Below are 25,152 nucleotides of genomic sequence, written 5' to 3'. Positions count from 1 at the left end.
CTGGCCTCCTCGGGCTGAAACTGGAGGTCGGACCTGTGCGGATCAGTCCAAAGGCCATCTGTCCCGGTCTCCGTCCAAAGACAAGTCGTCTCCAGCTCTGACCAGCTCCTTTCTAGATGCGTCCGGAGGCTGGACCTGTCTGGCTCCGTCTTTTGCTTGGGCCTCTCGGTCTCTACTCCAAGGCCAGCTGCCGCGGGCTCAGTCTGTCCGTCTGTCCAGAATTCTGCCTGCGGACTCTCTGTCCCCGGCGCAGGCCCGAGGCCGGCCCTCTCAGGCTCGCTGTGGAGGCTGGACCCCTCTGTCCGGGCCCAGGGCCCGCCCCCCTCCGGCCGCCCCGCCGGGGCCCCTGCGCCGGGCCCAGGTCGCTGCTGTCCCGGCTGCCGCCGCCGCCCTCCTCGCGGCGCCTCCAGTCCCATGCGGGCCGCCGCGGGCAGCGCCCCGGCCTCCGCCTCGCTCAGGCTCCCACGGCACGGGCAGCGCCTCATGCCCGCTCCTTCGGTTCGGGCTTCGGCCGACCCGGCCCCTCCTATCCCTTTAAATCCCGCGAGGGGTGTGGCTGGGGAGCCCCGACTCCCGGGTTCCGGCCCGCGGAGCTCCAGCCCGCCCCGCCGCGCAAGGGTTAACCGATACTCCCCTCAAAGGGGAAAGCCCCGAAGCCCCGCCCCACCGGACGTGACGGAACGGAACGAGACGGAGCCTCGTCCGACTCCGCCTCCCAAGGGGAGGGGGTTTGCCTCTGAGCATCCGAAGCGCGGCCAGGTATGCATCTAGGGCACTGGGGTCCTGGTGGCGCGCCAGTGGGCCCCCTCCCTCCACCCCTGTGACTAAACCACCCTCCCTACACGGTTGAATGACAAGTTCAATCTTCCCTAAAACCCCCGGTGACGAGTCCAGCCGCGCGCCCATTCTTCACGCAGGGGCGGGACGGACTTTCAAAGACTTGGAGTTCCCACGGGTGTGGGTTCGAGACCTTCCTCTGCCAGTTCCCAGCTCCGCTACCCTGAGCAAATGACTTACGCTCCATTGGATTTTCCGTAAGAAATCTCTCTCATGTATAGAGTACTTGTTCTGTATCAGACCCTGACACGATTTCAGTTCATTCTCCAAGGCTGAACAATAGGGATGCCAGGGCTCCATTTTACACGTGAGAACAGAGGCTCAGAGATCTGCCGGCCTCTACCCTTTGCTTGCAGCTACGGGGCTATCTGACATGATCTCATGTATGTGAAGCATGTGGCCCCGGGCCTGGCACTGTCAGTTGTAGCCCAGTAGGATTATTTATTGTCCTAGGTGATTTTGATATATTTTGCCCCCAAGGCTGAGCTGCCACCCAGCTCCTGAGTCAGCCGTTCACGTCTGAAGGGGGAGAGGAGGTGGTTTGTCTTGAAATTGAGTCAACTGGGGGAGACATTGGGCACAGGTCCAAGGCTCTAAAATGAGTCACCTTTTCACAGACCAATGAGAGAAATCGAAGGCAGGAGCCCACCTAGTACCTCATACAGGTTGGGAAGGAGAAGTCCAGAGAGGGATGAGGGCTTTTCTGAGGTCACACAGTACGGGAATAGAGACAAAGAGGCCTGATTCCCGACAAGAGGGGTTGGGGCAGCGGGGTTCTGTGGGGGAAGCATCGGCATCCCTCCCTCTCCCAGTGGTGGGAAAGATGCCCCAACCAGATGCCTCTATTCCAGACTGTGAGAAGTGGGTGAGTCAGCCTGTTGTGGGGAGAGCAGGCTTTCCAACGCGCGCGCGCGCGCGCACACACACACACACACACACACACACACACACACACAGAGAAAGAAAGATAGGATGGGAGGTGGTTTTCTGGGATGCCAAGGTTCCTGACTCAGCACTGGGAATCTTGGCTGAGTGTGTTCTGGGAAATGTCAGGCCTACAGGAAGCAGAGGGCTCCCAGTCGCACCATTCCGCAGGTGGGCGGGGAGCGGAGAGAACAGGGTGTGTGAGGGAACAGAGACTCAGTGTGCAAGTGGGGGGGAGGGTATGTACACGAGAGAGTTGAAGGCGTGAGCGGGAAACAGTTGGCAAGCAAGGCAAGGGATTTATATGCACAAGGAAGGAGGTTGGGTGCCAGAATGTGGGTGTTTGTGCAAAGTGGAGGGGCTCCATGTGCAAGGGAAATGTTTGCTGGGAAGAATGTGTATTCAAAGGAATTGTGTTGAGCCTGCCAGGGGTAAAAATAAGAAGGGGGGTTGGCAAGATATTCGTGCAGAAGAGAGGCGTCAGGTTTGTAAGGGAGACTTTGCAAGAAAGTGTAGGGAACAGAAGGGTCTGTCGCGTACAAGGCACTTTGAGGTGAGTGGAAGGGCAGACAGGGCACGCTTGCGCTCCCGCGATGCCTCAGCAATCCCCGCAGATGGGCCCCCGATGCCCACCTTAATTCCCGGCTCCATCGCTCGGGCCTCTCTCTGGCCCCTTCCCCCGCGCACAGATGGAGAAACTCCGTGCCAGTCAGCGAGTTGCTGCCGCGCCATTGGTTGGCTGGCCGAAGGGGGCGGGCATACAGAGGCTCCCGGAAGCACAGGAGGGCCCCAGCAGGTTGCGGACTCGGAGGCTGAGAGCAGTGGGTGCTTAGCAACGGGGGGAGGTGCTCAGTAACGGGGTGGGGATCGGGCGGGGGGACACCGGAGGAATTGCGGGTGCCTACAGGGCCAACAGAGGGGAAGGCGGTGCATAGCAACGAGGGGGGTTTCAGAGAAGTGGAGAGGTAGCCCCTGAGGAACTGTGGGTGTCTAGTAACGGGGGCGGACCCTAGCAACGGCGAGGGTTGGGAGAGGGGGGAAAGTGGGTTTTGGGAGGCGTGCAGGAAGAGCTAAGGGTTCCTAGCAACCAGGGGAGAACCAGGAGAAACTGTGGGAATCTATTAATAGTGGAGGAAGTATTTAGTGGGTGGGAATGAGAGAGGGTGGACACAGAGGAACATGGGGGCCTGGCCAAGAAGCCAGGCAACTCCCACCTGAATAATCCCTCCTCTTCTCCTCCAGGCAATGTGGCTGAAGGTGGGGGGCCTACTTCGGGGGACCGGTGGACAGCTGGGCCAGACTGTTGGTCGGCCTTGTGGGGCCCTGGGGCCTGGGCCCCACCGCTGGGTAAGAGGCTAGGGAGCAGGTCCCCAAGGGGAAGAGGCTGAGGGAGACTTCAGAGGGTAAAAGGACAGGAGGGGTCCAGAAGGGCCAGGTGATCCCATGTCCTCCCCTCCTTATCAAAGTATATCTCTTGCAGGGACCATGTGGAGGTTCTTGGGCCCAAAAGTTTTACCAGGATGGGCCTGGGAGAGGCCTGGGTGAGGAGGACATTCGCAGGGCACGGGAGGCCCGTCCCAGGAAGACACCCCGGCCCCAGGTATCATTACCCCCACCCACCCAGCAACACCCCACGAATACTGCTGGCCCCCTGAGCTTGGGGAAGGGTGTGGTGGCAGAGTGGCTGCACTCTCTGGCCACGATGCCCACTTTCCCACCCTCAGACCTTGTCCCCATTTCCCAGCTGAGTGACCGCTCTCGAGAACGCAAGGTGCCTGCCTCCTGCATCAGCCGCTTGGCCAACTTTGGGGGTAGGTGTGACTTTGGGGGATCTTGGTGTGACCTCAATTAGAAAGGGCAACATTTACAGATTGAAGCAAGGGAGAGGATGAATCAGAGACAGGAAAGAGAGAGAGAGACAAAAAAAGAGAGACAAAGGCAAGGGCCTGCAAAGCCAAGAGAAATCAAGAGGAACGTAAATGATAATTTTTTTTTTTTTTTTTTGAGACAGAGTCTCACTTTGTCACCCAGGCTGGAGTGCAGTGGCGCGATCACTGCAGCCTCAAACTTCTGGGCTCAAGCAATTCTCTCGCCTCAGCCTCCTGAGTAGCTGGGACCACGGTTGTGCACCATCCGCCCAGGTAATTTTTTTTTTTTTTTCCTTTGAGACAGAGTCTCGCTCTGTTGCCCAGGCTGGAGTGCAGTGGCACCGTCTTGGCTCATTGCAACCTCTGCCTCCTACATTCAAGCAATTCTCCTGCCACAGCCTCCTGAGTAGCTGGGATTACAGGTGCCTGCCACTATGCCTGGCTATTTTTTTTTTTTTTTTTGAGACGGAGTCTCCCTCTGTCACCCAGGCTGGAGTGCAGTGGCGCCATCTTGGCTCACTGCAACCTCCACCTCCCGGGTTCAAGCCGATTCTCCTGCCTCACCCTCCCAAGTAGCTGGGATTACAGGCATGCATCCACCACACCCAGCTAATTTTTGTATTTTTAGTAGAGACGGGGTTTCACCATGTTCGTCAGGCAGTGGTAGAGCTTTGGCACCAGGCTGCCCAGGGTTCAAGGGGTGACTCTGCTATGTCCTGGCTTTGTGATCCGCCTGCCTCAGCCTTCCCAAGTGTTGGGATTACAGGCGTGAGCCACCACACCTGGCCGCCTGGCTAATTTTTGTACTTTTAGTAGAGACAGAATTTCACCATGTTGGCCAGGCTGGTCTTGAACTCCTGACCTCAAGTGATCCACCCACCTCGGCCTCCCAAAGTGTTGGGATTTACAGATGTGAGCCACAGTGCCCGGGAAGCCACTGTGCCTGGCCTGGGTAATTTAAAAAATATTTTTTTGTAGAGATAGGGTCTCCCTGTGTTGCTCAAGTTGGTCTCAAGCGATCCTCCTGCCTCGGCCTCCCGAAGTGCTGGGGTTCTATGCATGAGCCACTGCTCCTGGCCATAATAACATTTACTGAGAACCTGTAATGTGCAGTGTCCCATATACACACATGCTGCACTGAATTAATGAGTGTTCTATTCCGTACATGAGGACATTGAGGCTAACAAAGGGGAGGTAACTTGACTTTGGGTTACACAGCCGGATGTCGTGCAAGTCACATGAAATAATTTAGTGGGTTGCAACCAGCATTTAAAAAGAAGAATAGGACAGAAAATATGCATGCACCTGTAGAGCAAGGGAAAGTCTTGTTTCATGAAACATATACCTTGGTCTGCACTGGTTATAACGTAAATGTCTTCTTATTGCTGATCATGGTTCAAGTTTTGTTTTTGTTTTTTTTTTTGAGATGGAGTCTTGCTCTGTCACCCAGACTGGAGTGCAGTGGCATGATCTCAGCTCACTGCAACCTCCACCTCCCAGGTTCAAGCAATTCTCCTGCCTCAGCCTCCTGAGTAGCGGGGGTTACAGGTGCACGCCACCACGTCCAACTTTTTTTTGTTGTTTTTTTTTTTTTTTTCTTAGGGAGACAGGGTTTCACCATGTTGGCCAGGATGGTCTCGATCTCCTGATCTCGTGATCCGCCTGCCTTGGCCTCCTAAAGTGCCAGGATTACAGACGTGAGCCACTGTGCCTGACCGCTAATTTCTGTATTTTTAGTAGAGATGGGGTTTCACCATGTTGGTCAAGCTGATCTCGAACTCCTCACCTCGTGATCCACCTGCCTCAGCCTCCCAAAGTGCTGGGATTATAGGCGTGAGCTACCACGCCCCGCCTGGTTCAAGTTTTAAAAATATAGATTCACTTACTTGTACCCAGGAGGTAGAGATTGCAGTGAACCGAGATCGCACCATTGCACTCCAGCCTGGGCAGCAAGAGTGAAACTCTGTCTCAAAAAAAAAAAATCTATATATATATACATAGATAGATTCACAGTCTGCAGAGGCAGTCAAAGGCACTGGTTAGAGCTTTGGCACCAGGCTGCCCAGGGATTAAGGGATGACTCTGCTGTGTCCTCGCTTTGTGACGTGACTCTGGGCAAATTACTTCACTTCTCTGAACCTCAATTTCCTTTTCTGTAAAATGGAAGTTTTCTGTAAAATACATTTTATGAAGGTGGAGACCTCATGTAAGGGACAAAAATTAGTAAGTGCACAGAAGGCACTGGGAACAGCCCCTGACATGTAGAAAGGACACAGAAAATGCCAGATATGGTAATTGACAGAGATGGTGACAACAAAAGAAGGAGAGAGACCCGAGACGTCTTTAGGGACAAGAGGAGAGGTAGCAGAGGAAATCAGAGATGGAGAGATAACATCAAAGGGAGGAAAAGAGAGAAAGAGATCTAGATAGATAGGACAAATGGGGAGAAGGCAAGAGATGCAGAAATAACTGGCTTAGAAAAGGAGAGGTCAAGCCTGGTAGCCCACACCTGTAATCCCAGCACTTTGGGAGGCCGAGGCAGGAGGATCACGTGAGTTCTGGAGTTCCAGACCAGCCTGGGCAACATAGTGAGACCCTGTCTCAATAAAAAATTAGGTGAGCGTGGTGGTATGCACGTGTGGTCTCAGCTACTCAGGAGGCTGAGGGAAGAGGATCACTTGAGCCCAGGAATTTGAGGCTGCAGTGAGTTATGATGGTGCCATTGCACTCCAGCCTGGGCAACAGAGTGAGACCCTGTCTCTAAAAAGAAAAAGAGATAAGCATAAAGAAGAGGAGGTGTGGACAGAGAAAGAAGAGTCACCAGAAGACAGAGGGACCTGGGACAATTGTTTCGGGGCCTTCTTTTTTTTTTTTTTTTTGAGACGGAGTTTCTCTCTTGTTTCCCAGGCTGGAGTGCAATGGTGTGATCTCGGCTCACCGCAACCTCTGTCTCCCAGGTTCAAGCGATTCTCCTGCCTCAGCCTCTTGAGTAGCTGGGATTACAGGCATGCACCACCACGCCCGGCTGATTTTGTATTTTTAGTAGAGACAGGGTTTCTCCACGTTGGCCAGGCTGGTCTCGACCTCCTGACTTCAGATGATCTGCCCACCTCGGCCTCCCAAAGTGCTGGGATCATAGGTATGAGCCACTGTGCCCGGCCGAGGGGCCTTCTTAACCTTGATCGCACATTAGAATTATCTGAGGTGCTTTTTAACAAAACACAAATTCCCATGTCTCAGGCCAATTTAATCAGAATTTTGGGAGTGGAGTCTGGGCATTATATTTACCGGAGCTCCTCTGGTAACTGGAATGTGCAGCCAGGGCTGAGAACTGCTGGGAGGGAGACAGAGACATGGAGAAAGGGTTAAAGAAAGAGGAAGCTGCACCTTAAAGGGAGCCCCGTGTAGGAACAGAGTCAGAGACTGATTTGGAAACAGAGATACAAAGAATTGGGAGACAAGACCGAGTGCAGTGTCTCATGCCTATAATCCCAGCACTTTGGGAGGCCGAGGCGGGAGGATCACCTGAGGTCAGGAGTTCGAGACCAGCCTGGCCAACACGGTGAAACCCCGTCTCTACTAAAAATACAAAAAAAATTTAGCCAGGCGTGGTGGGCGCGTGCCTGTAATCCCAGCTACTCGGGAGGCTGAGGCAGGAGAATCGCTTGAACCCAGGAGGTGGAGGTTGCAGTGAACCAAGATTGTGCCACCACACTCCAGCCTGGGCAACAGAGCGAGACTCCGTCTCAAACAAAAGAAAAAATAAAAAGAGTTGGGAGACAAGCATTCTTGGAGAAAAACTGAGAAAGGAGAGTGGGTTAGGCTGGGGGCACCCCAGGCAAACGGGCACTCATGTTCTTCTCTTGCACTCCAGGACTGGCTGTGGGCTTGGGGCTAGGAGTACTGGCCGAGATGGCTAAGAAGTCCATGCCAGGAGGTCGTCTGCAGTCAGGTGAGTGAGCCACACTGCCTGGGTTCAGATCCTGGCTTTGCTGTGTGACCTGGGGCAAGTGACTTCACCCCTCTGAGCTCCAGTTTCCTCATGCGGAAGATGGAGGTGGTGATAATTTACCCACCTCTTAGAGTCATTGTGAAGTGCTTTGAACAGGCCTAAACCACTATCAGGGTCATGATTAAGAGAAGCATATTAGATTTTTTTTTTTTAATTTGAGATGGAGTCTCACTCTGTCACTCAGGCTGGAGTACAATGGCGCAGTCTTGGCTCACTGCAACCTCCACCTCCCAGGTTTAAGCAATTCTCCTGCCTCAGCCTCCCAAGTAGCTGGGATTATAGGCATATGCCACCACGCTTGGTTAATTTTTGTATTTTTAGTAGAGACGGTTTTACCACGTTGGCCAGGCTGGTCTTCAACTCCTGACCTCGTGATCCACCCGCCTTGGCCTCCCAAAGTGCTGGGATTATGGCATGAGCCACTGTGCCCAGCCACATATTAGATTATCTGAGAAAACATTTAAGCCATTGGGAGTTCCTAACTTGGAGCAGGAGCAGAAAGCTGAAAATAGAAGTGCCAGCGAGGGTCTGTGTACATCAGAGATGGAATTAGATGTGTAGCATTTGCCGTTATAAAAAATAAAATAAAAAGTTGAGGGTAGGTGGAGGTTCCCTCAACAAGTCAATGTCTTGAAACAAGTGGGGGTGGATATTCCAGATTAAAAACAGATGAAAGAGACATTATTTGACAAATGGAGCATCTGAACCATGATTGCATATCAGTTTGGAAAAAACAGCCATGAAAGACTTTTTGGAGACAAATGGAAAATCTGAATATGGACTGCATGGCAGATGTTAAGGAATTGGTGTTAATTTTCTTACATGTGATTATGGTACTGTGATTGTGTAGGGGAATATCCTTATTCTTAGCAAAGCTTAAGTGCAACTACATGCAAGTGGGTCAGCAAAAAATAATAATAGTAAGTGTGTGGGTACACGCACAGATAAAGCAGACGAAGCAGAATGGTACCATGTTGAATTGAGGTGGAGGGTGTGCGGGTGTGCAGGTGTTCACGATATTATGCATGCAACTTTTCTGTTTGGATTTTTTTCTGTCTTTTTTTTTGGAGACAGGGTCTTGCTGTGTCACCCAGGCTGGAATGCAGTGGTACGATCATGGCTCACTGCAGCCTTGACTTCCCCAGGCTCAGGTGATCCTCCCACCTCAGCCTCCTGCATAGCTGGGATTATAGACACGTGCCACCACGCCCGGCTAATTTTTTGTATTTTTTGTAGATAGAAGGTTTTGCCATGTTGCCCAGGCCGGTCTGGAACTCCTAGCCTCAAGTGATCCTCCCTGCTCAGCCTCCCAAAGTGCTGGGATTACAGGCATGAGCCACCACACCCAGCCTGGATATTTTTTTCAAAATAAAAAGTTGAGGGTAGGTGGAGGATTAGGGTTTGGGTATGACCAGCCTGAGTCTACACCCTACTCTGCCACTTCCATGTTATGTGACCCAGGGATAGGTGCTGCACCTCTTTGAGTCTCTTGCTTTCTCACCTTGAAAATTAAAGGATTGATAATTCTTACTTCCTGGTGTGATTGTGGGCATTCAGCCAGAGAATCCACAAAGACACTTAGGATTCTGCCTGGAACAGCTCAATAATGAGCTCAATAACATTTTATTTTATTTTAAATTTTATTTTAAGAGATAGAGTCTTGCTGTCACCCAGGCTGGAGTGCAGTGGTGCAATCATGGCTCACTGCAGCTTTGAACTTCTGGGCTCAAGAGATCCTCTTACCCTGGCCTCCTAAAGTGCTGGGATTACAGCTGTGAGCCACCACAACTGGCCTTCAAAATTAATAAAGGCTTAAGAATTGCTTTGTTGTGCTGTGCTTGCTTCGGCATCACATATAAATAAAAATTGGAATGAGACAGAGAAAATTAGCACGGCCTCTGTGCAAAGATGACACATAAATTCATAAAGTGTTCATATTAAAAAAAGAAAAATAAATGTTTTGCCAAAGCTGAAATGTAATTTGCATGTAAACCCAGGTACACATACCTGTAAGTGTATGGCTTGGTGCGTTTTCACAAAGTACATTTGTCCGTACCCAGAGTAAGAAACCCTAGAATAGCTGCTCTCAAACTTCTTGGTCTCAGGATCCCTGCACACCCTTAAAACTGATGAATGGATGAATAAAATGTGATAGGCATACGATGGAATATTATCCAGCCATAAAAAGGAATGAAGGGCTGACACATGCTGCAATGTAGATGAATCTTGAAAACACTAAGTGAGGCTGGTTGCGGTGGCTCACTCCTGTAATCCCAGCACTTTGGCAGGCCGAGGCAGGTGGATCACCTGAGGTGAGGAGTTCAAGACCAGCCTGTCCAATATGGCGAAATCCTGATTCTACTAAAAATACAAAAAATTAGCTGGATGTGGTGGTGGGTGTCTGTAACCCCAGCTACTTGGGTGGGGGGTAAGGCAGGAGAATTGCTTGAACCGGGGAGGCGGAGGTTGCAGTGAACCAAGATCATGCCATTGTACTCCAGCCTTGGAGACAGAGCGAGACACTGTTTCAAAAAAAAAAAAAACACTAAGTGAAAGCAACCACACACTGAAAAACCACATATTGAATGATTCCATTAATATGAAATGTACAAAATAGGAAAATCTGTAGGGACATAAAGTAGATTAGTGGTTGTCAAGGCCTGGGGAGATTGGGGGAAATGAAGAGTGACTGCTAATGGGTATAGGGTTTCTTTTTTTTTCTTTTTTTGAGACAAGGTCTCACTCTGTCACCCAGGCTGGAGTGCAGTGGCGGGATCACGGCTCACTGTAACCTCTACCTCCTGGGTCCAAGTGATCTTCCTGCCTCAGCCTCCTGAGTAGCTGGGACTATAGGCATGCACCACCATGCCCGGCTAATTTTTGTATTTTTTGTAGAAACAGGGTTTTACCATATTGCCCAGGCTGGTCTCAAACTCATGAACTCAAGTGATCCCGCCCCGATGTCCCAAAGTGCTGGGATTACAGGCATGAGCCAGCACTCCCGGCCAGGTTTCTTTTTTGCGTGGTGTAACTGTCCTAAAATTGATTCTGGTGATGCTTGCACAACTCTGTGAATATACTAATAATCATTGAATTATATAACTTAAATGGTGAATTATAACAGTATGTGAATTATTTCTCAATAAAACTGTTAGAATGAGCCCCCAAAGAGCTTATTTATGTGGATTATAGTTATCAATGTCTACCATATTAGAAATTAAAACTGAGAAATTTTTAGGCCAGGTGCGGTGGCTTACGCCTGTAATCCCAACACTTTGGGAAGCTGGGGCGGGAGGATCCCTTGAGGTCAGGAATTTGAGACCAGTCTGAGTGACATAGCGAGGCCCCATTTTTACAGAAAGTAAAAATATTAGCCAAGCATGGTGGTGCATACTTGTAGTCCCAGCTACTCAGGAGGTTAAGGCAGGAGGATCACTTGGGCCCAGGAGGTTGCAGTGAGCCATGATTGTGCCGCTGCACTCCAGCCTGGGTGATAGAGTGAGACACTGTCTCAAAAACACAACAAAAATACAGAGATATTTTTAAAACACAAGAGTACACACGTACACATTCCATCAGCTGTCAGTCTGATGGTGTCCTCACATGTCCTGGAGCCTCTGGAGAACTCCAGTGAATGTTCTTAGACGCATGAGAGCAGAAAGGGGAAAATAACATCTTAATGTTACGATAAAAATAGTTTGATCTCTCAGACCCCTCTGAATGGTCTCAGGGACCCTCAGGGGTCCCTGGCCCACATTTCGAGAATCGTTGCCCTTCTCATGTCCCCACCTGGTCACTCCCCTCACCAAGGGTGACCTCTGTCTTGGCTCCTGGACCCTGGATTTGTTTGGCCTTGTTTTGCTCTTTATATCAGTGTAACTGGGTGATGATTTCATGCACCCGGCTGCTTTCACTCAGCATTACATTTTTGAGACCCACCTGGGCTGTTGTGTGTAGTGATAGCTCATCTATTCAATACTGTAGTAGTTACTATTTAACTCTCCTGCAATTTGTTTTAACTTATGTTTATTTCTCTTTCTTTCTTTTCTTTTCTTTTTTTTTTTTTTCCGAGACAGGGTATTGCTTGGTTGCCGAGGCTGGAGTGCAATGGTGCGATCACAGTTCATTGCAGCCTCAACCTCCAGGGCTCAAGCAATCCTCCTGCCTCAGCCTCCTGAGTAGCTGGGACTACAGGCACATGCCACCATACACCCAGCTAATTAGAGACAGGGTCTTGCTTTGTTATCCAGGCTGGTCTGGAACTCCTTGACTCAAGCCATCCTCCTGCATTGACCTCCCAAAGTGTTGGGATTATAGGCGCGAGCCAACAAGCCTGGCCTCCGTATTTCGTTTTAGCCATTCCTGTTGGTGTGCAGATGATATATATTTTTTTTAATAGAGAAAGGATGTCACTGTTGCCCAGACTGGTCTCAGACTCCTGTGTTCATCCCTCCTGGGTCTTCCAAAGTGCTGGGATTACAGGCGTGGGCCGCCGGGCCTGGCCGCAGTGATGATATTTGTGGTTATAATTCTAATGGTTGTTCTCTCCCCAGAGGGTGGTTCTGGGCTGGACTCCAGCCCCTTCCTGTCGGAGGCCAATGCCGAGCGGATTGTGCAGACCTTATGTACAGTTCGAGGGGCCGCCCTCAAGGTTGGCCAGATGCTCAGCATCCAGGGTACAGCATGACCCTCGACTCCTGACCCCTGACCTCCCTTCCACCCCAGCCCTACCCACCAACAGGCCCCAACTTCAGATACTCACACGGGGTCCCTCCTCACCTCTTCGCTTACTTCCCCCCTCGTTCCACTGTCTCCCAAGACAACAGCTTCATCAGCCCTCAGCTGCAGCGCATCTTTGAGCGGGTCCGCCAGAGCGCCGACTTCATGCCCCGCTGGCAGATGCTGGTGAGTGCCCAGTGGGGGAGGGTGGTGAGGGAGGCAGATTCCATCTCCTCTGTCCTGCCTGACCCTCCTGGCTTCACTGCCCTACTCCCTGCCTCTGAGCCTCACTTTCCCCATCTGTAAAATGGGGATCACCAGAGTACACACCTCCTAGCATTGCTGTGGTGATTAAAAGAGGGAACAGCAGCCTGACCTCTCTGTGCTTCAGTTCCCTTCCCTGGGAAATGACGATAGTGACAGCCACACCCACATCATAGGGTCACATAAATCAGTTTACACTGAGCACTGAGAACGGCCCCTGATTCACCGTGAGCAACATGCAGGTGTTAGCTGTGATTATTACTGTTTTTTTAATTAAAGGAGATCGTGTCTGTAATAGGTTGGCACGGCGCCTGGCACCAAGTAAGTGCCCAGGACATGAGCTGTTCTAATAACTGGGTAAGGCATGGAATCCAGGATTCCGCCACCCACCTGCTCTCCCATCCCTGTTCTGCTTATTCGCCATGCGGCCCCAGGCAGGTACTGCCTCTCTCTGGGCCACTCTGAATAGGACCTGGCCCACAGGAAGCCCATTGTAAATTTTAGCTCTTCTTGATCACATTAACTGTGAGTTAATAATAACATATAAGAGCATAATAAAGGATGGTTGGCCACGTGTAATGGCTCATGCCTGTAATCCCAGCACTTTGGGAGGCTGAGGCGGGAGGAACATTTGAGCTCAGGACTTCCAGACCACCCTGGGCAACATAGTGAGACCTTGTCTCTACTAAACATAATAACAGTAATAATTAGCTGGGCACAGTGGCACGTATCTGTAGTCCCAGCTATTCAGGAGGCAGGAGGATGGCTTGAGCTCGGGAGGTTGATGCTGCAGTGAGCCATGAGGGTGCCACTACACTCCAGCCTGGGCTACAGAACAAGACCCTGTCTCAAAAAAAAAAAAAAAAAAAAAAGGATTGTTATGAGTCTTAACTATAAATAATAGCAATCCCCACAACAGCCCAGGGAGTCCAGGTTCAGGGGACACAAGCTAGGCTGAGCCTCACAGTCTGCCAGTGCCTGGCTAGTCACTTGCACAAGGGAGCTCTCTCTGAGCCTCAGTTTCCTCATCTGCAAAGGGGGTGGCAGCCAAGAGCTTAGCCCAGGGCCCTGCATGTGGTGAGTGCTGGGGTTATCAACACGTAAAGCACTCAGCCTGGGGAATGAACTCTGCCACAATGATGATGGCTGTGACCACTCCCCGCAGAGAGTTCTTGAAGAGGAGCTCGGCAGGGACTGGCAGGCCAAGGTGGCCTCCTTGGAGGAGGTGCCCTTTGCCGCTGCCTCAATTGGGCAGGTGCACCAGGGCCTGCTGAGGGACGGGACGGAGGTGGCCGTGAAGATCCAGGTGAGAGGGGAGGCTGGGCAGGGTAGGGGCGGGCACCCTGCTAGCCCAGAGAAGTGACTCCCACCTTCTCTCCCTCCCTTCTCCCTTTACAGTACCCCGGCATAGCCCAGAGCATTCAGAGCGATGTCCAGAACCTGCTGGCGGTACTGAAGATGAGCGCGGCCCTGCCCGCGGGTGAGGCGCCCGCCCACTCCTCTGCTGACCTCCCAAAGGGGCTATGCCCAGAGAGAGAAAGCAGGAGGGGGAGCCCAGAGGAGAGCATGGGCAGGGTGTGCTGGCGTTGTGAGCGGGAGTGTCAGAGACAGAAAGGACACCAAGGCAGGGAGAGCCCAGGGAGCATGAGCAGGTGTGGGAAAAGCCTTACGGATTTTAACAGAGCCTTAGAGAGACGGGAGCCCAGGGCCAAGATACAGCAGCAGACTCTCAGAGGGTGTGCATGCAGGGAGTGGGATTGTAGGTGCGGCAGAGCAGAAAAGGACAGTCCTGGGGATGGCACGTGAGGAGGCGCCTAGAGAAAGGAGGGTGGGTTGTGTTTGTGTAAGAGACGGAGAGGGAGAGGGAAAGCCAGGCCCAGAAGTGAGATTCAGATGCAGTGAGCAACGTGAGAGTCAGTATGAAAAGGAGACAGAATAGGGGCGAGCGTGACTCTGAAAGAGCTGCCAGGGACTGGGGTGCAGGCACGCGCAAGAGACAGAGCCCAGAAAAGGCTTCGGAAGACCCCGGGGAACCCTGCGGTGCTATGAAGGACGAGGGAAATGTGTAGACAGATGATACGATGCAGGTCAGAGGCCTGGAGCAGGAGCTGCAAGGGGCAGCGGGGGAGACAGGAGAGGGACAGATGCAGGTCAGAGGCGCGGAGCAGGAGCTGCGTGGGAGACAGGAGAGGGACAGATGTGGGTCACAGGCCTAGAGTAGGAGCTGCGAGGGACAGCGCGGGAGACAGGAGAGGGAGGGTTGGCAGGAGAAGGTATCCACCAGTGGGCGCTCGGGGCCCTTCCCTGGCTGACACACCTCCCCCGCAGGCCTGTTTGCCGAGCAGAGCCTGCAGGCCTTGCAGCAGGAGCTGGCTTGGGAGTGTGACTACCGTCGTGAGGCGGCTTGTGCCCAGAATTTCAGGTGAGCTGAGTGCCCTGAGCTTCCCTCCTTCCCTCCCTCCCAGGCTGGGTGGGAAGTAGCTGCCCCCTCAGCTTCTGGCAGCTGGAGCTGTGGGGTAGGGCAAACTCTCTCTTTCTTTCAATCATTGTTCATCCATCCTTCCACTCATCCATCACTTCGCTTACCCCCTTTGTCCTCTGTGAGCTTGGGCAGGTCACTTCCCAAGCGGCAGTCTTCTCCTGTGTCAGATGGGCCGCATATCCACTGTGGTCCGACACAGGCACTTAATTACACAATGACACACTCTTACCTCTGCTGGACTGATGGAGAGCAAGGAGCCCACAGCACTGGGAGGTAGAGAGAGTGGGCTCCACAGCATCCCTTCTGCACTGCGGGTTGTGGGAGAAGGTGGTAGAAGCATTTTGAGAACAGGTTGGCATCATCACATAAGCCCTTATATTCAAGAACTCTGCAAGCCAACGATTGCCCTCCCTGCTGAACACTCTAGGGACCCTTTTGCCAGTATCCACCATCAGACTATTCTAGAACGCTTGTCTGCAACAGCCCCAAACTGGAAACAACCCATATCCATCAAGTTTATCCAGCAGGGTGGACAAATAAGCAACGGTATATTCATCTGTGGAATATTACGTAGCAGTGAAAATGCATGAACTATGGCTACGTGGAACAATGTGGTTATATCTTGGAAGCATCCTGATGTGTAGCAATTAATGGCACCTCAGTGGGGTCCTCCACAGTGTGGCTTACACATTTATTGACAGCCTAAAACGTGCCAAGCTCTGTAGACAGAGAGTGAAAGCTCAGTAGAAGGCAGTGGTTAGAGGCACACACCCTAGACTCAGATGCGGGATGAAATCCTGGGTCAGCCCTTAACAGGTTGCGTGGCCTGCATCCATACAATCTGTACAGGGGCCTCCAGAGAGCATCCCCTCACTGTGGAGTGAGGATGAAAGGGGAGTGTGCCGATTAAATGCCCCACATAGCTCTGGTTCATGAGGAGCAGTTCAAACATCAGAGATTTTTATCAACAAGGACAAAAATACAAACCCCAAAGGAGGAGCTCAAGGAAGAGAGTGTGAAGTGGGGTGATGGGCCAGAGACCCCCCGTCCCCCACAGGATTCCCGGGTGCCCTTAGGATAAAACCCCACACCACCCTCCTGTTCTCCCTCACTCTCCTCCAGCCATCCCACGGATCCTCAACCAGAGACCTTGCTCATATTCTCTGCCTCCCAAATCTTACATAGACATACTTCTTTTATTTTTTTGAGACAGGGTCTCGCTCTGTTTTCCAGGCTGGAATACAGTGGTGAGATCACAGCTCACTCCAGCCTCGACCTCCCAGGCTCAAGTGATTTTCCCACCACAGCCTCCTGAGTAGCTGGGACCATAGGCGCAGGCCACCACGCCCAGCTAATTTTTGTAGTTTTTCGTAAAGACGAGGTTTCACCATGTTGCCCAGGCTGGTCTTGAACTCCTGGGCTCAAGCGATTCTCCCACCTCGGTGTCTCAAACTGCTGGGATTACAGGTATAAGCCACTGCACCCAGCCAACACACTTACCTCAATCTATAATCCGTCTGTTTGTGAGAGTGTGGTCTCGGGGTTGGGGGCCAGGTCCAGGGACTGGTTCATTCACTGCTCTGTCCCCAGCATCATTTAGCACAAGGATGGACACAGAAGATTCTTTCCCGCTATTTACCTGTGTTCAGAGTAGTGATTGCAAGGACTGACCCATGGGTATCACTACAGACTTCACAGATTTTGATACCAGTGACTACTTTTGGGATGAATGAATTAATAAATTAATGAAAAAAGTAATGCAAAGGCTGAAATACACCTGAACTCATCCTTCTGGGGCAACCAGAAGTCATAGAAGGGTTTCGGGTAGGGAAGTGGTGACTGGGTTTCCAGCAGCACCCAGTTGAGAGGCAGGTGCAGAGTAGGCACCTTGGAGATACTTGTTAAATCTCAGTCCAGCCAGGTGTTGGTCATCACCCAGGGCAGACAGCAGCAAGAGATGGGCAGGAGGGAGGGCATGGCGCAGACTGTTCATGGAGGACTTCTGAGAGCACAAGGAGGAGGTCTCAAGCTGGGTCACAAGCCTGAAGCACGAAGTCCCCTTCCTCCCTTTCCTTCTGCCCCAGGCAGCTGCTGGCAAATGACCCCTTCTTCCGGGTCCCAGCCGTGGTTAAGGAGCTGTGCACGACACGGGTGCTGGGCATGGAGCTGGCTGGAGGGGTCCCCCTGGACCAGTGCCAGGGCCTGAGCCAGGACCTGCGGAACCAGGTATGCCATCTGGTGGCACAGTGGGAAGGGCATGGCCCCAGGGCAGGTGGGCCAGGCTCATGGTCCCTCTCCAGGCCAGCAGTGGCACCACAAGGGAGATCACACTGAGATGCCTGTTAATTCTTCTCCCCACCTCAGATTTGCTTCCAGCTCCTGACGCTGTGTCTGCGGGAGCTGTTTGAGTTCCGATTCATGCAGACTGACCCCAACTGGGCCAACTTCCTGTATGACTCCTCCAGCCACCAGGTTGGTTCCTAGTGATGTGTGTCTGGGTACATTTGCTGTTGTAACAAATATTCCTTGATATTTCGGTAGCTCAACAAAATAGCAGTTGATTACCCCCACAATAGGCAGGGGTGGCCCTTTTCCAAGTGGTGATTCAGGGACCCAGCTCCTTCCCTTTTGTGGTTTTGCCATCCTTGGGGCCCTGCAACGCTCTGCTTCCCAAGGAAAGGGTAAGAGAGGTTGAGGGTAGCCCCCTGCCTAACTGCTTTGGCCAGAAGTGGAAAAAGTAATGCCCAGGCTAAATACACTAAGCTCATCCTGGGGCAATGGACATAGCACTTCCGTTGCCATTCCATCAATGAGAGCTAGTGACATAGCCTGCCTAGGTGCAAGGCATGCTGGAAAATGGAGTCCCTGGCTAGGCAGTGGTTCCTGGTGGCAATGTGACAGCACAGAGGGGAAGTACAGCTTTTGGAAGGCAGTTAGCCATCACTACCACACTCGTCATCCATACAGAACACACCATCACCTGCCCCTGCCTCTTGACAGCAATAAAAAGACATCCCTGACCCTTGCCTTCTCAGAGTGCCCAGTCCAGTGGGGGGACCTGGTACTACACAGCGATGACCTAGAGTGGTTCGTACCAACCACAATGAGGAGCACAGGCCAGATGGGTCAGGACCGGGATGGGGGAGGCACAGGCAGAGGGGTGGGGGCTGGAGTTGGGGGAGGCACAAGAAGTTATGGGATCCCAGGGAAAGTGCCTGACTCACTGTGGGGTGAGCAGGGATTAAGGGAGGCTTCTTAAAGCAAGTGCCATTAAAGCTGGGACCACTGAGAGGCTGAGGTGGGAGGAATGCTTGAGCCCAGGATGTCGAGGCTGCAGTGAACCAAGATCATGCCACTGCACTCCAACCTGGGTGACAGGGCGAGACTCTGTCTCACCAAGGAAAAAAAAAAAAAAGCTGAGACCAGAGGCTGAGCATAGTGGCTCATGCCTGTAATTCCAGCACTTTGGGATGCTGAGGCAGGAGGATCCCTTGAGGCCAGGAATTTAAAACCAGCCTGGGCTCTATTTAAAAAAAAAAAAAAGGCTGAGATGGGACAGGGGAAAAGGAGACAACCACCCAGAGAGCAGAGTGTTCCCAGCAGAGGGCAGGGGGTGTACAAAGACCTGTAGTGAAGGTTTGGACCTGCAGACTTGAGTGTTGGTGGATACATCATTACCTTTATCAGGGGTTGCCAACTGTTTTCCAAAGTGGTCTATCCCCATTTTGTCCCCAGAGGGGTCTTTCTAAAGCACAAATCTGGTCAAGATATCCCTCCTACAGCTTCACAGCCCCCTCAGAATCAAGTCTGAACCCTTTGCTGAGCATCCTGTGGCCCCACGGAGTCTCCAGCCCTAGTCCCTTGCCCCTTCTTTCTCCACAATGTGCATACACCCTGTGTCCCCTCCTAGGTTCATACCCCAGGGATATGTTTACCCAACTCCAAGTGATAGGAGTCCTGACATCAATGTATTGGTTTCCAACAGGACTTTTTTTTTTTTTTTTTTGAGACAGAGTTTTGCTCTTGTTGCCCAGGCTGGAGTGCAATGGCACGATCTCAGCTCACTGAAGCCTCTGCCTCTGGGGTTCGAGAAATTCTCCCACCTCAGCCTCCCAAGTAGCTGGGATTACAGGTGCCCGCCACCACGCCTGGCTAATTTTTTGTATCTTTAGTAGAGATGAGGTTTCACCATTTTGGCCAGGCTAGTCTTGAACTCCTGACCTCATGATCCACCAGCACTTTTTTTTTTTTTATGGAATAGATGATGTCAGTATGTCACAGATGGGAGGGATCCATATTATTTTGGGACACTTTTTTTTTTTTTCCCCCGAGATGAAGTCTCGCTCTTGTCACCCAGGCTGGAGTGCAATGGTGTGATCTCGGCTCACTGCACCCTCCGCCTCCCAGGTTCAAGCAATTCTCCTGCCTCAGCCTCCCAAGTAGCTGGGATTACAGGTGCCTGCCACCACGCCCAGCTAATTTTTGTATTTTTAGTAGAGATGGGGTTTCACCATGTTGGCCAGGCTGGTCTCGAACTCCTGACCTCAGGTGATCCGCCTGCCTTGGCCTCCCGAAGTGCTGGGATTACAGCCATGAGCCATTGCGCCTGGCCTTGGGACACTTTTGTTTGACGTTTATGTGTGCATTTGCATGAATGCCCAGTAGAAACACTCTCTCTCTCTCTCTCTCTCTCTCTCTCTCTCTCTCTCTCTCTATATATATATATATATATATATATATATAATTTTATTTATTTGTTTAGAGATAGAGTTTTGCTCTTGTTGAGAATGGAGGCTGGAGTGCAGTGGCACAATCTTGACTCACTGCAACCTCCACCTCCTGGGTTCAAGTGATTCTCCTGCCTCAGCCTCCCAACTAGCTGGGACTACAGGCGTGCGCCACCACACCCAGCTAATTTTGTATCTTTAGTATAGGTGGGGTTTCACCATGTTGGCCAGGCTGATCTTGAACTCCTGACCTCAGGTGATCCACCCGCCTCAGCCTCCCAAAATGCTGGGATTACAGGTGTGAGCCATCACGCCCAGCCACCAGTAGAAACAATTTCTTACTGTGGGTTGTGGTCAGTTCAAACTCTACTGCCCTAGAAACATTCTTACAGGTGTTCATTGAGCACAAAAATTAGAAACAGGCCAGGTGAGATGACTCACTAATGTAATCTCTGCACTTTGGGAGGCTGAGGTAGGAGGATCACTGGAGCCCAGTAGTTCAAGACCAGTCTGGGCAACGTAGTGAAACCCTATCTCTACAAAAAATGTTTCAAACTTAGCCAGGTGTGGTGGGGTGCACCTGTGGTCCCAGCTACCCAGGAGGCTGAGGCGGGAGGATCACTTGAGCGTGGGAGTTTGAGGCTGTAGTAAGCCATGGTCGTGCCACTGCACTCCAGCCTGGGCAACAGATCAAGACCCTGTCTCAAAAAAAAAAAAAATGTCAGAACAGAGTTTATAACTAATAAACATATTTAAAAAGAAGGAAAAAAAATCAGAAACAACCACAATATTCCTCAGCCAGATAAATGCACTGTGATAGATTCACACAGTGAAGTCCTTACACAGCAGTGTGAAATGAGTGACTGAGCTGGAGCGACACATGGCAACAGGGATAAATCGCAAAACCATGCTGGGCAAAAAGCACAAGTTGCAGGAGAACGATAGTAAATACCACTTCTGTGAAGTTTGAAAATATGCATACCATTACTCTAGATTGTTTACAGCTGTACACATACATAGACAATATAGAAATGCATAAATGAGAATTTCAGGGAATAATTTAATAATGATTGTAGGAAAGAGGTGACCCTGGGGACGTGGGGGAGGTGTGATCAGGGCGGGATACACAGGAGGCTCCACGTGGATGGGGAGTATTTTTTTTTTTTTTTTGAGACGGAGTCTCACTCTGTTGCCCAGGCTGGAGTACAATAGCACAATCTCGGCCCACTGCAACCTCCACCTCCCAGGTTCAAGCCATTCTCCTTCCTCAGCCTCCCGAGTAGCTGGGATTACAGGCACGCACCACCGCACCTGGCTAATCTTTGTATTTTTAGTAGAGATGGGATTTCACCATGACGGCCAGGCTGGTCTCAAACTCCTGAACTCATGATCCACCCACCTTGGCCTCCCAAAGTGCTAGGGTTACAGGTGTGAGCCACCACGCGTGGCCGGATGGGGAGTATTTTATATTTTAGGCTGGGTGGCGGGATTTGTGAGTATTCATTTTACTTTTCTATATCTTTTATTATTCTCTGGATTTTTTTTCTGGGTCTAAAATTTGTTATTGCATAAACAATTAGAACTAAAAAAAAAAAAAGCCTTCAGCTAGGGGGTCGGTTGGAAATGTGGAGATGAGGCCAGGAGCCCAGTGAGGCAGCCAGGCAGGGACTCTGGCAGGAGCGGGCAGGGTCGTGGCGAGGGAGACAGATCCTGGCTGCCCCAATAGACAGTGAGGGTGTGAATGGGATCCCAGCATTCCTTTCACCATTCCTTGCTTCCAGGTGACCCTGCTGGACTTTGGTGCAAGCCGGGAGTTTGGGACAGAGTTCACAGACCATTACATCGAGGTGAGTCTCCCCCAGACCCCAGGGCCTCTGAAAGGCTGAGGCTCAAGCCATATACTGAGGCAGAGGAGTAAGAAGGCGAAATGCAGTTTCTGGAATTAAGAAATAATAAATAATAGTAATACTCGTAGCAACTAGCACACACCAAGCACTTAATATGTCAGGCTCCATCTTTAGTGCTTACGTATAGGAACCGATATAAACCACACAGCAACACAATGCGAAAAGGGCCGTTTTTAGGCCCGTTTTAGGCCAGATGAAGTAACTGGGTCCTGGAGGGGTTAAGTCACCTGCCCAAGATCACAGCAGACTTGGGATTCAAATTCAGGTGGTCCAGGTCCAGAGCCCAAGCTTCCAACCACTGCCCAGCTCCCTCCTAAGAGAAAGGCCCACAGTGACCATCTTGTCACCTCTCCAGACCCCATGCTGTCCAGGGCCCTGGTGTCCAGCCCAGGTGTGTGTCCCTGGGGGCAACTCTGTCTACAGGAGGTGTTTCCTCACGTACTTGGCTCGTCTCTCCCACCCCCTGGGGTCAGTTTGTCTTAGAGGCTGCAGAGAACACCATTTCATTCGTTGTTGAGATTGGACATTTGCTCTGGGTCCTCTAATCATGTAGCCATCAATCTAAACGTTTTCTTTTCCTTTTTTTTCTTTTCTTTTTTTTTTTTAATTGAGACAGAGTCTTGCTCTGTCGCCCAGGCTGGAGTGCAGTGGCTCGATCTTGGCTCACCACAACCTCCATCTCCTGGGTTCAAGCGATTCTCCTGCCTCAGCTTCTCGAGTAGCTGGGATTACAGGCACGTGCCACCACGCCTGGCTAATTTTTGTATTTTTAGTAGAGATGGGGTTTCACCATGTTGCCCAGGCTGGTCTCGAACTCCTGACCTCAGGTGATCCTCCTGCCTTGGCCTCCCAAAGTGCTGGGATTACAGGCATGAGCCCTCCTGCCCAGCCAATCTAAACGTTTTCTGACCCCTCCTCTGTGCCCAGCTCTATTCTAGGCAAAGCTGGAGACACAGCAGTGACCTGGGCCCAGCCTAGGCCCCTCCTCACAGAACTCATAGTCAGTGAGGCGACAGTGAGGACCTAGCATGGACAGGGCTGGGATGGGGGAAGCACAGGGGACTGTGAGCCCAGAGGAGGAGCCTGAGCCAGCCTGGGGAGCCAAGGAGGGCTTCCCGGAGGAGGGAGTGTCAGCATTGAGACCTGAGGGATGAGGGGGGCCAACTGGGAAAAGGCTCGGAGGGTATTTCAGATAGACAACATGTGCCAAGGCGAGGCAGTGATAAGGGACAGTCCCATTAGAGCAGCATTTCTCAGACTTGGATGTGCATTTGAAGCCTGGCGATCCTGTGCAAGTGCAGATTCTGGTCTGGAGGTGGGCGTAAGATGCTATGTTCTGACACGCACCCATGTGAGGCCAGGGCTACCCGTATGGGGACCATACTGGTAGTAGTAAGGCCCTAGAGGACCCAAAGGAAGCTCCCATTCTGAGTGGGAGGGCAGGTCGGGGGGCAGCACAGTGACGAGGCTGCAGCAAATCACTGCGGATTTTAGAGGCTGCGCTCTACAGCTCGTACCGTATCCAGGTGTCCTGCGGAGCCGTGGAAAAGATTTGAGCAGGGAAGGGATGCAGTCAGAATTTGAAAACTCCCTCTGAATAAGAAGTGGTCTCTAAGCCTGGGGGTGGGAGCTCAGGGCAGCTGTGGAGAGGGGCAGAGGGGTGGCTGGGAGATGCCCAGCTGGCAGTCCATGGGAGCAGACGGGCTAGAAGTTGGGGACAGAGGTGTCTAGGGATCTGGTCTGGGGACTGGTGGGGCCACCTCTGAGACAGGAACAGGAAGAGGAGGTGATAACCCCTTACACACAGGCCCCTTGGGGCCCTCTCTGCCAGCCACTGAGGCACAAAGCTGAGACCCTTCTTCTCCCCACTGACACCCTCCCCTCCCACCCAGACCTGCAGCCTTTGCCACTTTATAAAAGCCCTGGCTTCTGAGGACCACAGGCCTGACAGATGGCCAGACATGCTCGGGCAGGGGGAGCAGAGAGGGAATGGAATTAATCCCGAATCCCCCTCCTCACAAAAAAGGGCAACCCAGTAGTGAGTGGTGTGACCCAGGTTCCACTCCCTACTCCGGGTCTGCTTCCCCTTCTGTGAAATAGGGACCCCCGTGCCCACCTCTTAATAATGGTAGATTATAGTATTTACGGTGCTTCCTGCATGAGACACAGCGCCAGGCACGCCACAGGCATCACCTTCTTTATCCTCCCAACAGCCCCATGAGGAAGGCACTTTTGGCATCCCCACTTCACAGATGAGAAAGTGGAGGCCCAACAGGCCGGCAGGTGGCAGAGCTGGGACGGAACCCTAGCCAGCTGGCCCCAGCTGGGCATCTCTCCATGCCCACAACTCCTGCCCTGTGTGTGTGAGCTCATGGCTGGAGAGCTGCTCTGCTCCACACGCTCATTTGCTAAAGCAAGGTTCACCCAGGGCCTCCTGAGCACCAGACCCTGTGCCCCGTGCGACTAAACCCAACTGGGATCCTTGCTCTCACAGGGCTCAAAGTCCAGTGTGGGAGACAGAGAGATGGCCCCTGGCAACTTTGGATGCAGTTCTGGGTCACGCTCATACCTGTCCAGTTGAGTGTTTGGACTCACCAGCAGCCCTGACACTTGTTTCTTGCACTGTTTCACTGTGGCAGTTCCCGGGCAGGCCCCACATTGCCGGCTAGGTGGGCAGGATCCCTAACCACCTCCACTCCCAGGCTCTGGAACAGTCTTTAAGGGAGTCACAGACAGGCAAAGTTGGGAGCAGGAAGCTTCCAGGTGAGGGAGGGCCCAGGCAGATGAGAATGGAGGTGGGTACACGGGAGGCCCAGGCTTCCAGCTCCTCTTCTCCAGAGCCCCCTTGAGCCCCGGCCTTTGTCCCTCTAACTCCCACCCGTCTCCCCAGGTGGTGAAGGCTGCAGCTGATGGAGACAGAGACTGTGTCCTGCAGAAGTCCAGGGACCTCAAATTCCTCACAGGCTTTGAAACCAAGGTGGGGAGACACTGGGGGAGAAAGGGGCTGGTGTCTGTTGGTGGGGTGCAGTGGGGGGCTGCTTATCTCCACTGAGGAACTCGAGTAGGTGATGGGGCATGTCGATACCCGGGGACTGGGGGACTCTAGGAGGGGCTTGTCTCCACTAGGGAGAATGGAGGCTGTGTGTCTATACCTGGGGAGTGGGGGACTCTAGGAGGGATGCTTATCCATGCTGGGGGCTTTGGGGAGGAGTGGGGGGAGGTGGCTGCCTGACTTCTCAGGAACCCTGGGAACATGGGCACCGTGGATCTGTTCAGGAGGGGCGAAGGCCGCTTCTCTGTTGTAGAGAGAGTAGAGGGCTACTTGTCTGTTGGAGGCTCTGCAGGGAAGTGAGGGGTGCTTACTCGGGGAATAGGCAGCTGCTTGTCTAGTCCAGGCTCTGGAAGGAGCGGA

General features: G+C 52.2%; 1 protein-coding gene and 1 non-coding gene across 11 annotated transcripts in view; both read left to right on the top strand.

Moving 5' to 3' along the window:
• Positions 1-363: 363 nt before the first annotated feature.
• Positions 364-25,152, top strand: part of COQ8B (coenzyme Q8B) — a 25,775-nt gene continuing 986 nt past the window's right edge. Inside the window, exons 1-15 of one of the 10 annotated variants that reach the window (XM_008964890.4) lie at positions 741-759; positions 918-1,034; positions 3,004-3,108; positions 3,242-3,361; positions 3,506-3,572; positions 7,504-7,581; positions 12,195-12,317; positions 12,461-12,546; positions 13,790-13,930; positions 14,023-14,104; positions 14,953-15,046; positions 17,191-17,332; positions 17,471-17,578; positions 21,615-21,680; positions 24,631-24,717. In XM_008964890.4, coding sequence (XP_008963138.3) covers positions 3,007-3,108; positions 3,242-3,361; positions 3,506-3,572; positions 7,504-7,581; positions 12,195-12,317; positions 12,461-12,546; positions 13,790-13,930; positions 14,023-14,104; positions 14,953-15,046; positions 17,191-17,332; positions 17,471-17,578; positions 21,615-21,680; positions 24,631-24,717 — 1,296 coding nt within the window. In that variant the 5' untranslated portion in view covers positions 741-759; positions 918-1,034; positions 3,004-3,006. The other 9 variants (XM_008964891.4, XM_003812472.5, XM_055104005.2 and 6 more) reach the window with 9 other exon arrangements.
• LOC112437941 (U6 spliceosomal RNA) lies at positions 9,476-9,584 on the top strand. The gene has a single exon (XR_003026443.1). It is a non-coding gene; the product is annotated as a U6 spliceosomal RNA (small nuclear RNA).

Source organism: Pan paniscus, chromosome 20 (genome assembly GCF_029289425.2).
Source record: "Pan paniscus chromosome 20, NHGRI_mPanPan1-v2.0_pri, whole genome shotgun sequence".
Classification (NCBI taxonomy): Eukaryota; Metazoa; Chordata; class Mammalia; order Primates; family Hominidae; genus Pan; species Pan paniscus.
Note: the sequence above shows the minus strand (reverse complement) of the source record. Positions and strands in the feature narration are given on the sequence as shown.